This window comes from Vigna unguiculata, chromosome 10 (assembly GCF_004118075.2).
Source record: "Vigna unguiculata cultivar IT97K-499-35 chromosome 10, ASM411807v1, whole genome shotgun sequence".
NCBI lineage: Eukaryota > Viridiplantae > Streptophyta > Magnoliopsida > Fabales > Fabaceae > Vigna > Vigna unguiculata.
In genome coordinates this window covers 21,733,815-21,747,905 of record NC_040288.1, presented here as the reverse complement: position 1 = coordinate 21,747,905, position 14,091 = coordinate 21,733,815, and the positions used below count along the sequence as shown (strand labels likewise).

Genomic DNA, 14,091 nt, shown 5'->3' with positions numbered 1-14,091 from the left:
GCTACTTAGCCATCTGGGCTGAATCTTACACTTCTCTTCATCATGTCTTCTTTAGGGCTATGGCCCCTGTACTCGTTGTCTTTGGATTATAAACTCTTAGTTAAACTGTTATCCTGCTTTTGTTGGCATCGTGGTGTGCCTGGTTTTGTAGGGGTGACGTTATGAACCCCAGGACTGTATTGTTGATTATCTCTGTGTGACGTTTCCTTTAATTTTATGTATTAAATTAAATGGGGCGTTACATTTATGGTATCAGAGCGGTCATTCCTTAGGTCTGTGGACTTGGATGTCCGCTTAGCTTCTCTGTGTATCTTCTGAGTGTTCTTAGTTAAATTCTTGCCTTTATCGAGCCTAACCAAGTGATTTTCTGTGTGCCAGTGGATTATGGCACCTCCTCGCCGAGCTTCTCAGTCATCCCAGGGGGACGCACCAGATATCGCCAGAGCCATAGAGGCGATGGTAGCAGCTATGACGCAGCAGAGTGCTGCGATGATGCAGCAGCATGAGGCATCCATGCAGCGACAGGCAGCGTCGTTTGAGCAGCAGCAGGCTGTGATGCAGCAGATGGAGGCTGCGAGGGTAGCTGCTGAGGATGCTCATAGGCAGCATATGGAGGCCCTCCGCCAGTTGGAGGAGAACAGGGCGGCTGCCCCTGTGTTTGGTCCTGAACCACGACCTGCAGTCAAGGAGTGGAGCCTGGAGGACTTTCTGAAACACCACCCGGCGAAGTTTGACGGGAAGACTAGTCCTGACGCCGCAGACCAATGGTTGAAGGACCTAGAGCGCATCTACGACGCCAAGATGTGCCCTGCGGAGAACAGGTTGGCGTTCTCAGTTTATATGCTCACGGGAGAGGCGGAGCATTGGTGGAGCAGCACCCGATCCATCCTGAAGGAGAGGGATGAGCCAGTGACGTGGGAAACTTTCAGGGATAGATTCCTCTCCGAGTACTTCCCGGACAGCATCCGATACGCTAAGGAGGTGGAGTTCCTCCAGTTGACCCAGGGAGGGAAGACTGTTACAGAGTATGCTGATAGGTTCAAACACCTCAGTCGTTTCTACACCCTGCCACTCGATGAGGAGTGGCGATGCAGGAAGTTTGAGAACGGGCTCCGCGGTGACATCCGCTTGATGGTGGCTCATTTGTCCATCAAGGACTTTGCCGCTCTGGTAGAGAAGGCCAGGGTGATGGAGAAGATGAAGCGCGAGGTGGAAGGCCAGCACCCGCAGCAGCCACAGCCACCTCAGAGGATCGGTGGACCATCTGGGTCCAAGCCCAAACATGAGGAGCGGAGGAGACCATATGATAGACCACACCATCAGTCTCAGGGGTATAGGGGTCTTCCTCCTCAGCAGGGTCGAGTACAGTGTTATACATGTGGAGGACCCCACCCGAGGTACGCTTGTCCGCGTATGGAGGGCTACCGCATATGCAACAACTGTGGCAAGGAGGGCCACTTTGGGAAGGATTGTCCCACCCTTGCTAGGGCAGCAGCACGCCCTCCAGTTCAGACTCCTCACCAGCATCAGCGGAGAGATAGAGGCAACAGGCCTCAGGCGACAGGCAGAGTATATGCCATGACCGGAGCTGAGGCTGCAGGTTCAGGTAACCTTGTTATGGGTTATTGTGTGATTTCTGGGATGAGATGTTGTGTGTTGTATGATTCTGGAGCGACACACTCTTTTGTGTCTTTTACGTGTGTGGAACGGTTGGGTTTGCCGGTGCGCGAGCTACAGTGTGAGCTTGCGGTGTCTACTCCGGCGTCGGGTTTGGTCAGGACGTCGTCCTTGTATGCTAGGTTTCCAGTGGAGGTAGAAGGACGCAGATACAAGGTGAACTTAATCTGCCTACCTCTACAGGAGTTGGAGGTGATCTTAGGGATGGATTGGCTCTCTGCCAATCGCATTCTGATAGATTGTCGGGAGAAGAAGCTGTTGTTTCCCGACTCAGAGAAGCCTGAGTTGATGTCTTCTCAGGGTGTTATGAGGGAACTACAGGATGGTGCGCAATGCTACATGATCTTCACACATATGGGGGTGGAGAGAGGAGAGACGACGTTTGTGATACCAGTCGTCCAGGATTTTGTGGATGTATTTCCGGAGGAGGTACCAGGATTGCCTCCCAGTAGAGAGGTGGAGTTCTCTATTGATCTAGTCCCAGGAACAGGCCCGGTCTCGATGGCCCCATATCGCATGGCTCCGACAGAGTTGGTAGAGCTTAAGAAACAGATAGAAGATCTGATGGAGAAACAGTTCATACGACCCAGCACTTCGCCTTGGGGAGCACCAGTGTTGTTGGTGAAGAAGAAGGACGGGAGTTCACGCCTGTGTGTGGATTACAGGCAACTGAACAAGATGACCATCAAGAACAAGTATCCGCTCCCGAGGATTGACGACTTGATGGATCAGTTACATGGGTCATCAGTGTTCTCGAAGATAGATCTGCGATCAGGTTACCACCAGATTTTGGTAAAGGCTGATGATGTACAGAAGACGGCCTTCAGATCCAGTTATGGCCACTACGAGTATGTGGTTATGCCTTTTGGCGTGACCAACGCCCCAGCGGTGTTCATGGACTACATGAACAGGATCTTCCGACCCTTCCTAGATAAATTTGTCGTGGTCTTCATAGACGACATCCTTATCTACTCCCGGACGCAGGAGGAACATGCAGAACACCTTAGGTTGGTGCTTGGTGTTTTGACGGAGAAACAGCTGTATGCCAAGCTGTCCAAGTGCGAGTTCTGGATGGATGAGGTTCAGTTTTTGGGGCATGTGATATCCGCCCAGGGGATTGCAGTGGATCCGGCAAAGGTTGAAGCAGTGGTAAAGTGGGAAAGTCCTAAATCTGCCACGGAGATCAGGAGCTTTGTGGGACTAGCAGGCTACTACCGGAGGTTCATAGAGGGATTCTCCAAGATAGTGGCACCTTTGACTTTGCTTACTCGGAAGGACCAACCTTTCACTTGGACGGATAAGTGTGAGGAAAGTTTCCAGGAGCTGAAGAGAAGATTGACTAGCGCTCTGATACTAGTGATCCCGGATGTCGGGAAGCCGTTTGAAGTCTACTGTGACGCCTCTCACCTCGGACTTGGGTGTGTTTTGATGCAGAAGAGGAAGGCAGTGGCATATGCTTCGAGACAGCTTAAGATACATGAGCGTAACTATCCCACTCATGACTTGGAATTGGCGGCTATAGTTTTTGCCTTGAAGATCTGGAGGCACTATCTGTATGGTGCTTAGTTTCGGGTGTTCAGCGACCACAAAAGTTTAAAGTACTTGTTTGATCAGAAGGAGCTGAACATGAGGCAGAGGAGATGGATGGAATTCTTCAAGGATTATGACTTCGAGCTCCTATACCACCCGGGGAAGGCAAATGTAGAGGCAGATGCTCTGAGTAGGAAGACGGTACACACAGCACATCTCATGATAAAAGAGGTAGAACTGCTAGAGAAGTTCAGAGACATGAGGATACATGTGGAGCTGGGGTCCGAGTCCATTAGGTATAGTACCCTTGCTATATCTAGTGACTTCTTAGGCTCAATCAGGGAGAGGCAGTTATTGGATGCCGGTCTGAACAGGGTTAGAGAACAGATCGGGTCAGATGAGGCTAGAGATTTCGTTGTGGGGGATGATGGCATACTGAGGTTTCGAGGCAGAGTATGTATACCTGATGATGCTGAGGTGAGAAAGTTGATCCTTGAGGAAGGACACAAGAGTCGTCTTAGCTTGCACCCTGGCATGACTAAGATGTACCAGGACCTTAAGGAAACTTTCTGGTGGCAGGGCATGAAGAAAGATGTGGCTCAGTTTGTATCAGCTTATTTAACGTGTCAGAAGGCGAAGGTGGAGCATCAGAGGCCCGGTGGCATTCTACAGTCGTTGGAGGTACCGGTGTGGAAATGGGACAGCATCTCCATGGACTTCGTGACTCATCTTCCACGGACTTTTAGAGGACATGACATCATCTGGGTGATAGTAGATCGACTGACCAAGAGTGCACACTTTTTGGCGATGAACTTGAGGATGTCCATGGCCAAGTTGGCCCAGTTGTACATTAAGGAGATAGTAAGACTTCATGGAGTCCCCTCGAGCATAGTTTCAGACAGAGACCCATGGTTCACATCCCGTTTTTGGCAGACACTGCAGAGTGCTATGGGTAGCAAGCTCACCATGAGTTCAGCTTATCACCCTCAGACCGATGGTCAGTCTGAGAGAACGATCCAGTCGTTAGAGGATTTGTTGAGGACTTGCATATTGGATCATCTGGGTGCTTGGGACGAGGTATTGCCTTTGATAGAGTTCACCTACAACAACAGCTTTCATGCGAGCATTGGCATGGCGCCATACGAGGCTCTTTACGGCAGGAGGTGTAGGACTCCTCTTTGCTGCTATCAGGATGGAGAGGCCGTTTTGGTTGGACCCGAGTTGTTAGAGCAGACCACCGAGAAGGTGAGGATGGTGAGAGATAGGATGTTGGCTTCGCAGAGTAGGCAGAAGGCCTATGCGGATCGCATGAGGAGGCCTTTGGAGTTTGCAGCGGGAGATCATGTGTTCTTGAGGGTGACCCGAGCCACAGGCGTGGGGAGGGCTCTCCGCTCAAGGAAGCTTTCACCCAAGTTCCTTGGCCCGTATCAGATCACGAGGAAGATAGGGCCAGTAGCTTATGAGATAGCCTTACCCCCGCAGTTGGCGAACCTTCATCCAGTGTTTCATGTGTCACAGCTGAAGAAGTACGTGTTCGACCCAGCTCATGTGTTAGAAGCCGAAGATATACAGATCAGGGAGGACCTCACAGTGGAAGTACCACCCATAGCTCTTGAGGATAGCAAGGTTGAGGAACGTCGTGGAAAGACCGTCAGTCTTGTTAAAGTCATCTGGGATCGGAGGACGGGTGACTCGACTTGGGAGTTAGAGGAGGACATGAGAAAATCACATCCACATTTGTTTACCTGGTAAGTCTTTATTTTCGAGGTCGAAAATTTTTCTTGTTGGGGAGAATGTAAGGCCCATGAAAATCCACCTTATTTTCTGCCCTAAGATTAGTGGGCTTAAGGCCGGCCCAACGCATAAAGTTCTCAGGTCTGCCCTAATTCCACACTCACCCTCACTCTTGCAGAAATCAGCAGCCGTCACCCCTTCCGCACTAGAGCTCTGCTAGGGTTTGTCCTTGTCGTGAACCAGTTCGTCCCAAGAGCTCAACTAACGATTCCTACCCCATGTAAGTGACTCTAAACTTATTGTACTTACCTCCTAAAGCTTTACTTTCGTTTTCCACCGATTAAAGTCCGAAAATATTCGTGTCCTCCGCTGTTCCGCCAGTTCTTAGGTCCATCACTCGAACTGCCGTGCTCCAAGGTCCCGCGTCGAAGTTCTGTTAAGCCGCTTTCCAGGTACGGGAAGTTAGGGTTTCAGCTAGGTTGTTTGTTTTTTGTCGTTCCTTGAGTTTGTGAGCTGTTTGCATGGATTAAATCGTTGTTCTGGATGTGTGGGCTGTTTTGTATGTTTGGTTGGACGAAATGATGGATCTGTTGCAGGTGAACCAGGGCGAGAACTGTTAATCTCGCCCAGGCGAGTCGGGCTCGCCTAAACGAGTCTGACGAAGGCTCACCACCCCACTTTTCGCGATAAGTCGCCCAGGCGACTTGCTCAGCTCTTGAGCGAGCGAACCACTCGCCCAGGCGAGAGGGATCTCGCCTAAGCGAGATCCCGCAGTGGTTCCTGTTTCCTGGTTTCGAGCCCTCGCTTGAGCGGAGGGGGACTCGCCTGAGCGAGACTGCCTCGCCTGAGCGAGATCCCTTAGCCTGAGCGAGGTGCTGGGCGAGACAGCACAGTGGCTGGCTGTTTGTTTGTTCCTAAATGACCTGTCTTGGTTGAGTATGATGGTATGATGAGTGATATATATATATATATATATATATATATATATATATATATATATATATATATATATAATGGAGCATGAGGTATGTTTGGCATGATTCATGAATTTCGTACGATGGTTTGGATATGTTATTGGCATGTGAAATGAATGAGAGGTTTGGTACTAAAGGAACCTGGTATTAGTATGAGACGAGGCCCTAGACTCATTGGGGTGGTGATGATCAGAGGCATAGATTTGGGATGTGATGCAGATGAGGAATTGATTTCAAGGGTTGATATGAAATTGTAAAGTATGATTTAATATTCTCTTATTGTTGAATTATGAATGATTGGTCCGTGTCAGCGTGTAATTCCTTGAGGTCTCTAGGTGGGACCTCTAGGGTTGCGCTTCAGTGGTCGGGACGTAATTCCATGGCCCTTGTTAGTGGGTGTCCATGGTGGTGCCCCATTTGTATAATTAGGTAAGGATTCAAGGTAAGGTTGCATCCTGACACTCTAAGGAGCCAGTTAGTCTCACTTAGAGTAGACTGACTCCTGTGGTGGGAGTAGCAGGAGGCTTGAAATTCATTAAGGGCTAACCTTGTGGTGAGGGAGATTTGATTCATCGTAACACTTGTAACACATAGCTCGGAGATGAGCAGCTCAGAGTCGAGCAGGGGTATTCACCACAAGTGCAAGCATCCGCTGAATCCGACCAAGTTATACGTATCCGGATGAGTCGAGTCGGGTCGTAGTGTATTGAATGAAGAGTCATAACATGTTTGGTTGTTAAGTGGATATGAGATGAGGAATATATATTTGACTGCATGATGAATATGTTGTTGGCTCTAGCTTACCCGTTTTGTTGCATGGTTGTGATGTATGTGGTTGTTCTCTCTTGCGATGATCATCAACTTGGTTGATGGGAGCAGATTGGCGAGGTTCTCATGGGCGACAAGGGAATGGCGACTCCGCTACTTAGCCATCTGGGCTGAATCTTACACTTCATCATGTCTTCTTTAGGGTTATGGCCCCTGTACTCGTTGTCTTTGGATTATAAACTCTTAGTTAAACTGTTATCCTGCTTTTGTTGGCATCGTGGTGTGCCTGGTTTTGTAGGGGTGACGTTATGAACCCCAGGACTGTATTGTTGATTATCTCTGTGTGACGTTTCCTTTAATTTTATGTATTAAATTAAATGGGGCATTATAGAGACCAGACTAAATGTAACAATTTAGGTATGTGTAATAGTGAAGAAAAGGAACAGTAAGATTAAATACAATAATTATCTTTCACTACATTATGGAAATGTGAATAAGTGTTTTTTTTATTCTTTTAGTTGTACAAAATTGGAATGTATAGTTGAGTAGTTTATTGTACTATAAACTTTTGATTATGGAGTGAAATATATTACATTTAATCTTAGAGATTATATTTAAATTTTATATTATATATATATATATATATTATATTTTGCCATTTCATATATCAAATCCAATATATTTTTTTAGTGTACCATTTTTTTCCTTTTACTAAGTTTAAAACCTCCGTTTAATATTTGGGGATTTTGTAAGAACCCTGGTAAGTATTTGGATTTCTTAATCAAGTAAATTTTGTTTCCCTCTCTTTGTTTTTCTTTTTTCTAGAATCCTTCTTTTCTTATTTCGTATAGTTAACGATGCTCCCCGCTCTCATTTTGCATCTCGAAATCCCTCTTCTACTCGCGTGATCCTTCTGCAGATCGAACCATGGCTTTTCTCTTTGTACAAATCGGAACCTCGTTTGACTTATGCTCTCTGCAAATCTTCATTTCTCTTCCAATTGCAGACAATCGCAGCTTCCAATCAGAATCGATCGGGTGTGCCCTAGCTTCCAATTTCTCCCATGTTTTCTCTGTTCGAGACATCTACCAAAAATACTGAGGTTAGTTGGTTTAATTTTTTCTTGTAAGCAAAAGTTTGTTTACTTCCTACCGAGAGAGATGTTTGTTGAATGGTTAACATGGCGTATGGGCGTGAATGAATGAACATTGTTATTGTGCTCTCTAGAGAGTGTAAAACAGAAACTGAGAATGGCATGAGAGATAGAATTTATTCTATCAGAATTTGTATTGAGTAAGGCAAAACTTTTCCTGAGCAGAGTTTTTATTTTATACACATAGTTCTATCAGAATCATTGGTGTGGGCATCGTATTACTGAGTTATTATGTCCTACAATATATTATAATATAACTACTGACATCTTCCACTAGGTAGGCTCTAAAACCTGTCTTTTCTTTTTCCAAGTACAAGTTATAATCTAAGATAGAAATTCAATCAAGTAAAAGATCATTGTATTTTTAACGTATGAATTAGCAGTTGATAGTAATTAATTAAGCATTTATTCAATAGATAGACAGGGTGAATCTTGAGATCCAACAAGTTGAGCTGGAGTATGATCTTAATCGGGCTGCTAAATCAAAGTATGGCAGTCTAAACTCCTTGCATCGACAACTTGAAAGTGTTGAGAAGGAATAAATGAGTATATGAATTCAACGAAGTCTATGCTTAGAGAGGAAGTTTCAGGAAATGATATTGCTAAAATTGTAAGCAAGTGGACTGGTGTCCCTGTTTCAAAGCTTCAACAATCAAAGAGGGAGGAAGTTATTGTATTTGGAGGAAGTGCTTCATAAGTGTCTACAACGATGCTGACATTTATCTCCTCGATGACCCTTTCAGTGCAGTTGATACTCACACTGCTTCTATCCTTTTCAAAGTTAGAAGCTCTCACACTATTAGATTCTTAACTTTAATGGAACTGTTAATGCCACTTCAGTGAATCAAACCACTTTTATGTATATGCTTGCAGGACTGTGTAATGACAGCTCTAAGAGGGAAAACAGTCATTCTTGTGACACATCAAGTGGAGTTTTTATCAGAAGTTGATACAATCCTGGTAAAGTATCTCAGTTGGATACTTATTACATTACATTCGTGTATAATTAACATGAGATGTTATGACTCATATTTTAGGTAATGGAAGGTGGAAAAGTTACTCAATCGGGAAATTATGAGAATCTCTTAACAGCTGGGACTACATTTGAACAACTTGTGAGTGCTCACAAGGAAGCAATTATAGAGGTGGATCAGAATAATGAGAACAAAACTTACAGAGAAGAAGAGTCTGAGAATGTTTATCGCACTAAAAATCACAATGAGGGGGAGATTTCAACAGAGGGTCGACTTGGGATACAACTTACACAAGAAGAAGAAAAAGAGATTGGTGATGTTGGCTTGAAGACATTCTGGGATTATATTTCCATTTCCAGAGGTTCATTGATGTTGTTTGGGATAATGTTGGCACAATTTGCTTTTGTTGCTTTGCAGACTGCATCAACGGTTTGGCTTGCTTTAGCCATTGAAATTCCAAAAATAAATAGTGTCACTTTGATTCAGTTGTACTCATTAATTTCATTTGCTAGTGCTGGGTTTATATATATAAGGGCTCTCTTGACGTCTTACCTCGGATTAAAAGCTTCTAAAGCTTTCTTCACAATTTTCAATTCTGTTATCTTCAATGCTCCTATGTTGTTCTTTGACTCAACCCCTGTAGGAAGGATTTTAATGAGAGTAAGATTTCATATCCAATGGGAAAAAAAATCTAAGTATTTTCCCTGTGTGTGATCACCATTTAGTCATTCAAAATTTTGATCCACTTTATCTCTCTTGCAGGCCTCGTCAGATTTAAGTAATTTGGACTTTGATATACCTTATTCGATTACCTTTGTAGCATGTGTAGCAGTTGATGGTGACAATTTGTATAATTGTTTTAGTAACTTGGCCAGTTGTCATTGTTGCCATTGCTGCTCTAGTTGCATCCAAATATGTTCAGGTTTACCCACTTTCAATTTTTTGTACTTTTCTATTTCTTATCCCTGCTTAACTCAAAAAGCTATTTTTTTAAATCTTTGCTCCGCTTAAAAAAGGTATATTATCAAGCATTGTCTAGGGAATTAATGAGGATCAATGGAATCACAAAAGCTCTTGTGATGAATTTTGCAACTGAGATATCTCTTTGTGTGGTTACTGTAAGAGCATTCAATATGGTAGAAAGTTTCTTTAAGAATTACTTAAAGCTTGTGGACATCGCACCACTATTTTTTCATTCTAATGTGACCATGGAATGGTTACTTTTAAGGATTGAAGCACTTCAAAATTTGACAGCCATCACTGCAGCTTTGCTACTTGTTCTATTTCCTCAAGGATACGTGTCCTCGGGTAATATTCCTTGAGAGGTCAATTACCAAGATAAGACTTTATGCATGTTAGTAATATTCCTCGGGTATTATTTCTTCCTGTAAACCTGATCTTGATAATGAACCACATTTGTCAGGTTTGATATAAATATTATATAATCTTTATCCAAGTTTGGTTTTTAAATGAACTTATGATAAATTACCTCACAAGAGACTTAGCATGATTTGTGTTCCCTTTTTCTTCAAATAATATGCTCATATACCATGCTTATTAAATCTTAATCTAATGATATAGGAATGGACGTTGCAGTTGTGCATTGTTTGTTCATATATATATATATATATATATATATATATATATATATATATATATATATATATATATAATTTTACTTTAGTGTCATTTATTATTTGGTTAAGACTTAATTGTATTTAATCTAATTATGAATAGAATGTGTACCTTTAATGCTTATATACTTGATACTTATCTTAACTTGTATTGGTTCGTTGATACAAAACTGGTTTCATAAAAGATATTGTAATATTTCATTAGTTTGTTCGTTTAAACTTTATTATTTACTTTGAACTTATAGACTACGTTTCTTTTTTTTATGAATGTTATATCTAGTTATAAACAAATATCTAAATGTTAGAATTTTTTCTTATATATGTTTTATGAATTATATGCATTCAAAAAGTATAATAAATAAAATTAAGGAAATTTGAAAATTAAAAACATCAATAAATAATGAATTGCATTGTAGGGGTAAAAATGGACTTTCAGTATTATTATACAGTATAAACGATTTAAAACTACATACAAGGAATAGGTACTACGGTTACAAAACCGCAATAAATACCAGGGTTCCAAAACCCTCAGTAATTACCAGGGGTTTTAAAACCGCTGATAATTACTAGGGATTTGAAAACCGCCAATAATTATCAGGGGTTTTATAACCGATAGTAATTACCAGGGGTTTGAACCCCCAATAAATACCAGGGGTTTCAAAACTACCGGTAAGTGTTGCTTTACCAGGTGTTTGACAAAATTGCCGGTAATCTATTAACGACGCTGGTTTTTCTAGGGGAAAAATAAATCGCCGGAAACTCCTTTAACGGGGTTAAAATCCCGAAAATATCATAAATAACCTCTGGTAAAAATTGTTTTTGTTGTAGGTACACACATTTAACTTTTTTTGTCTGTGGTTTATATATTTTTCACAACATTCTTATTGTAATTTAGGTGAAGATATTAAAAGTTGTTATCATAAATATAATGTCAAATTTATGTGTAGGTACTTAAAATCCTATTATAAGTATTTCGAGATATATTTGATTCGTTTTTCTTTGTTACATACAAAAATATGTCAATTAATTTATATTTGTAATTTGGCAAAGAAATTTTTTGAAATAGTAGATGATGACCTAACATCAACAAATGTTAGCAATAATACACTTAGAAAAACTAAAGTTTTTATATGTGAAGTTTAGATTTCCTAGTTATTTATTTATTTTTTTTTGTAAAATCATACTTTATTTACGCTATGGACAAGAATAACACAAATTATTATGTATATAATCATATTTAAAGTTATATTTGCAAAATATATTAGGTTGAAAGAATTATCATTAAATTTAGAAATAATTTATTATTTTTTACATTCAAACTTATTTATTAAAGATGCAAAGGAGACTAACATCATTTAATCTATTTATAAAAGTGCAACAATTTTTTTCATAAAATCTAAATTTGAAACAAAACATATAATTTTAATTTTAAATAACCATAAACATTCAACATAAATTTAGAAAACATGGATTTAAAGTACACTAATACAATTCAATTATTAAAAATTAAAATTACATGCTTAATGTCTAAATTAATAACAATATTTGCATTTAGTTTTGTTTAAAATTTTTAATATCAATCTCATGTTACTCTAAATTTCTTATCAGGATTACAATTTTTAATATGTTATCATTTTCCTTTTTAAGTTTATTGTTAAGGCCTTCATGGTACTTTTTTGTTTAGAATAATAAAGTTTAACTTCTTTTTTTCTCTAATTTAATATGTCAATATTTTTTCTAATAAATATTTTTTTAAGCATTATATATCTACCTTTGATTCTATTTAAAAATTTTAACATGAACTTAATGTTATATTTATTTTGCACGTATATATTACAAAATATTATATTAAATATTGAGCAGGTGATAAGTTTTGTTTCAAATTAAAACTATATTTTGTAATTGTAATAAAAATAACATTTACTTTTTATATATTCTGTAGAGTATTAATTATTGTTTATATATATATATATATATATATATATATATATATATATATATATATATATATATATATATATATATATATATACTTAAAATTATTTTTTTAAATTCTAAATTTCTAAATAACCTTTAGAGAATTATGTAGTGTGATGAAACTTCTAAAATTTTCTTACATTGAAAAGAAACTTACAATTTTTTTATGTTTCATTGTTACTTATAACGAAACCTTTGGGATTGAAATTTAATTATGAATAAAATTTTGAAAATGTCGATAATACCATTTTAAATACATTTTTATGTTATTGTTAAGATTTATTTAAAATATTAAAAACACCCTTACAATTTTATCTATTAAGATAATTTTTTTATCATCTCCAAATTTGTCCTTAAAGTCAAAAAAGCATTATTAACCATTAATTTTATCTATTAAAATATTTTTTATCATTATTTTATAATATTTTTTATTATAATAATCACGCATATTATTATACTCAATATACAGTAACTTTTACCTTTCAAAAACATTTAATTTATAATTGCATAAATATTCAATTATTTATTTATCGAAACATTGTCTAAAACAATTTTTTAAATTCATAATCATGGATGTTATTATAATAATCTACATATAAAAATATTTTAATATATATTACAATATAATACCATAATTATTTAATTATTTTTATTAACATTAGTATTAATATATTTTTATTTTATCTATTATTATTTATTGAATATTAAAAACAAAGTTAATTACTATAATTCTTTCATAATTGTATTATGTTTAACTTTTATTCTTCGTATATTATTTAAATAGTTTATTTTTTGTATAATTACATTACCATCTACTTACATTTATTTTGAATTGTCTTATATTTTTATTCTTAAAAATATTTATTATTTTTTTCTCAATTTCTAAATATCTTCTAATACATATATTTACAAATAACAGAAAAACAAACTAAAGCATTTCATTTAATATAATATTTGACTAAAAGGTCTAATTCAAAATTTTAATCATATATTATAAATATTCAGTTAAGTCTGCATTTTGATATCTAAAATTTGATGCAAATTTGTAAAATTTTAAAAGTTATATTATAATATTAGGGCCCATATATTTAGAGAATAAAATATTATGGAATTGAGAATTTATAAAATATGTGAGATATAAAATGTATGATAAATATAAAAGATATATAATAAAATATAACAAAATATAAAATATAAAATATTTACACTATCTCAATCTTGATTTCCTAATTTACAATAATAACTAATTTTTAACGTTGAAAGATATTTTTTAAAAAGACAATATTTCATAAAAATTAATTTAAATAAAAAATATATAAAGTCACAAAGTTATCAAAATTATTGATCCAAGAATTTTCCGTTTCAAAATGCAGATTTAGACGGAATGCAGACTTAACTGAGTATGAACTTAAATGAATGTGGACTTAAACGAATGTTTACTATATATCAATTTTATAATTTAAACAAAATCATATCCATTTTTTAATCTTAATCATTCAATAAAAGTAATAATAATATTTCCGATTCCATATGTCATATCTTTCGATATATTTTTGTCTGTTTATATATGCATGTGTTTCTATATACTAATATTATTGGGTAATTTTAATATTACCATTTTAATCAAAAAAGAAATTGTGTGTACGCATCAAGAATTAACTATTATAAAT

At 37.9% G+C, this 14,091-nt stretch overlaps 2 protein-coding genes across 4 annotated transcripts; both read left to right on the top strand.

Annotated features, from left to right (window-relative positions):
- Positions 1–801: 801 nt before the first annotated feature.
- Positions 802–2,754, top strand: LOC114165399 (the record flags this gene model as incomplete). The annotated part of the gene is made up of 3 exons (XM_028050038.1): positions 802–1,117; positions 1,916–2,106; positions 2,329–2,754. Coding segments are annotated over exons 1-3 (933 nt in total), but the record flags the coding sequence as incomplete, so codon positions are not given.
- Positions 2,755–7,449: 4,695 nt separating this feature from the next.
- Positions 7,450–10,209, top strand: LOC114166195 (ABC transporter C family member 8-like). 3 transcript variants are annotated; one of them, XM_028050880.1, is made up of 5 exons: positions 7,453–7,785; positions 8,253–8,616; positions 8,710–8,796; positions 8,874–9,470; positions 9,573–10,207. In XM_028050880.1, exons 3-5 carry the CDS (start codon positions 8,719–8,721, stop codon positions 9,819–9,821), a joined length of 924 nt encoding a protein of 307 aa, XP_027906681.1. In that variant the 5' UTR covers positions 7,453–7,785; positions 8,253–8,616; positions 8,710–8,718; the 3' UTR covers positions 9,822–10,207. The 3 variants fall into 3 exon arrangements, with proteins under 3 accessions (XP_027906680.1, XP_027906682.1, XP_027906681.1); XM_028050879.1 differs by lacking the exon at positions 8,253–8,616 and having other exon boundaries at positions 7,450–7,785; positions 9,573–10,209; XM_028050881.1 differs by having other exon boundaries at positions 7,451–7,785; positions 8,253–8,796; positions 9,573–10,208.
- The last annotated feature ends 3,882 nt before the right edge of the window (positions 10,210–14,091 follow it).

What these genes read in the sequence shown, in the direction of transcription:
- LOC114166195 (XM_028050879.1), top strand. Translation starts at nt 7,747, where the DNA reads ATGTTTTCTCTGTTCGAGACATCTACCAAAAATACTGAG. An exon ending in CATCTACCAAAAATACTGAG is followed by an intron (nt 7,786 to 8,709) that starts GTTAGTTGGTTT and finishes ATATGCTTGCAG; the next exon opens with GACTGTGTAATGACAGCTCT. An exon ending in TAGGAAGGATTTTAATGAGA is followed by an intron (nt 9,471 to 9,572) that starts GTAAGATTTCAT and finishes TCTCTCTTGCAG; the next exon opens with GCCTCGTCAGATTTAAGTAA.